At 44.4% G+C, this 2,255-nt stretch overlaps 1 protein-coding gene across 1 annotated transcript in view; it reads right to left on the reverse strand.

Annotated features, from left to right (window-relative positions):
• The window catches only part of CD160 (CD160 molecule), a 5,636-nt gene extending 3,612 nt beyond the window's left edge, over positions 1 to 2,024 (reverse strand). Inside the window, 5 exon segments of the mRNA XM_055083896.1 lie at positions 889 to 1,080; positions 1,082 to 1,134; positions 1,137 to 1,187; positions 1,841 to 1,900; positions 2,009 to 2,024. Coding sequence (XP_054939871.1) covers positions 889 to 1,080; positions 1,082 to 1,134; positions 1,137 to 1,187; positions 1,841 to 1,900; positions 2,009 to 2,024 — 372 coding nt within the window.
• Positions 2,025 to 2,255: the final 231 nt, after the last annotated feature.

Raw genomic sequence — 2,255 nt, forward strand, 5'->3', positions numbered from 1 at the left:
AAACCCGTGTCCCCTGCATCGGCAGGCGGACTCTCAACCACTGCGTCACCAGGGAAGCCCTTTCCTCGTGTTTGATTGGGTATAGAATTCTAAGTAGAACATAATTTTCAGTTTTGAAGACTTGCTCCATTGTCTAGGATTATGAAGAAGTCATATACATAAAGCTGAGGCTGCTGTGGCCATATTTAGGCTGTGCCAAAGTAGTAACAGAGCAGGGGAGCATGCACAAAATGAGGAAATACGCAGAGATGGGAGGCCTTGCTGCCCCAGAGAGGAGACAGTAACTGTTTTGGGTTCTTTTGGCTTTCTGGTTTTTGATTCCAGAAACCAGAGCTCATGAGGGCTAGCTATACTTCTTCTTTATTATTTTTCCCCCTTTAATCTATGGCAATTGGAGTGGGTTTCTGTTTCTTATGACTAAATGCTCTTTAAGACAACTATCCATTTTATCCATCTTTCTTTCCCAGCCTGAAGGCTCAGTGTCTATATTTAGAAATATAGCCACATCTCTGAGAGACTGAATTGGGAATCAGGAGGCCTAAATTCCAGACCTTTCTGCTTTTACTGGCACTGCTCAGTGAGTGGCTTTGGATAAGTTGCTTTTCCTGCTGTGATTCAGTCTCAGTGTCAATAAAAATGGGATGGCTACCTCAGAAGGATTTTTAAAATTAAAGGCAAAATGAGATACCTTTGTTTCCATGCTTTGAGGAAAGGCAGCATTTGCCAATGGGAGTGATGGAAAAGGATTTGAGTAATGGGAAGGACTCTTCTCCAAGGAGACTGCCTATCCAGGACCTGAAATAACTACTTCTGTCTTTAGCTGTTGACCCTGCTTACTGTCCCACCTGGTGGCATTGGGGATATCAGGAGACCACCTGTGACTCAAACAGAGAAATAATGGCCCTGAAGGCAGATATCCAGCTTCTGGCTTCTGGCACACCACTGGTAGGTCTCACTGTCCAATGCCGTGGCTTGGTTTATGGTGAACACCAACTGAGATGATATTTCACTGATACCATCTTTCCCAGGATCCTATTTAAGTCTCAGTTGCTCCAAGCTAGTCTCAGGGGAACAGTCTCAATCAAGACTTGTCCTTGCACAAAAACACCATACCCGCCTCAGCCTCTTCTTTAAGCTACACAGTTGCTTTCCCTCCTGGGAAGTTGAGCTGAGGATGTGCATTCGTCCTGGAATAGGAAGAGAAGTGTTAGCCATGGAAGCCGGGTGTATACATGGTAATCTAAATTCACTCGCATATAAATGTTGAGGCAGAGATGAGGGCTGCTCCATAGACATTAAATACCACCCTCTTAGAAGAGTAGCCTACAGGCTATACCCGTATCTGAGGGAGATCTGCAATCCCAGTTCTTCATTAATTCAGAATTGGTTTATATTTTATTTCTACTCTTCAACTGGAACTTCTTTTGTATACATCTAATCTTTGGTATAGCCCTAGCGACAGGTATTATTGTTCCCATTTTACAGTTAAACTGAGGCACAGAGTGGTTAAGTGGGTTGCTAAAGTTGACAAATATTGTAGTATCTAGGTGTCAAACCTGGATTTCATAAATTTATAGTGTGTAAGAGCCTGAGGGCCAGATTACCAGGCTTTTTTACAACATATAGCAGAGGCAGAATGTCTGGTGGGGAGGGCAATAGTATTAGTTCTAACAAAAAAGAAAAAGAAACTATATTTTTCACCCTTTCATTAGTGTCAAGAAGAATGGGTCCTTTTCTTCCCCACCAGAAAAAAATCATGGGATCCATCCCTCATGAGTTCAGGATTTACCCTGATGGCTGTCTCTGCTCTGGGGATCTCGGGATGGGCTGTCCTCATGACCAAGCTTGTTCTCCACAATTGCCAGCAGAATGGCCAGGGCAAAGCAGCTTCTGCCAGGTGCTGCATGTTGTCAGGAGCACCAGGAACTCGAAGCAGATGTTGGCTCTGCTGATGTCCTTGGCCTCACTTTTCTGAAAGCACAAGGGGAACTCCTAGACAAGGCCTTACAGGGATCCAAGACCATCTCCCTGCTTCAGGCAGTAGCCTCGGTTGGCTAGAGTCTGATGGAGGTGGAGGAGGGCTTGGACATGAGAGTCCAGCTGGCTGGGAAGTAACCCAGTTAATTAAATGAGGTGTACTGGAGAGAAGATAGGGGAAAAGAGAGAAAGAGAGAAGAGGCATAGAGAGACACTAAAGGCTGTATTTTCAGATTTTTTTCCCCTAAATTAAGTTGGGTTGCTGGGTCAAAGAATAT

The sequence above is a fragment of the Physeter macrocephalus genome, chromosome 4 (assembly GCF_002837175.3).
Source record: "Physeter macrocephalus isolate SW-GA chromosome 4, ASM283717v5, whole genome shotgun sequence".
Taxonomy (NCBI): Eukaryota; Metazoa; Chordata; class Mammalia; order Artiodactyla; family Physeteridae; genus Physeter; species Physeter macrocephalus.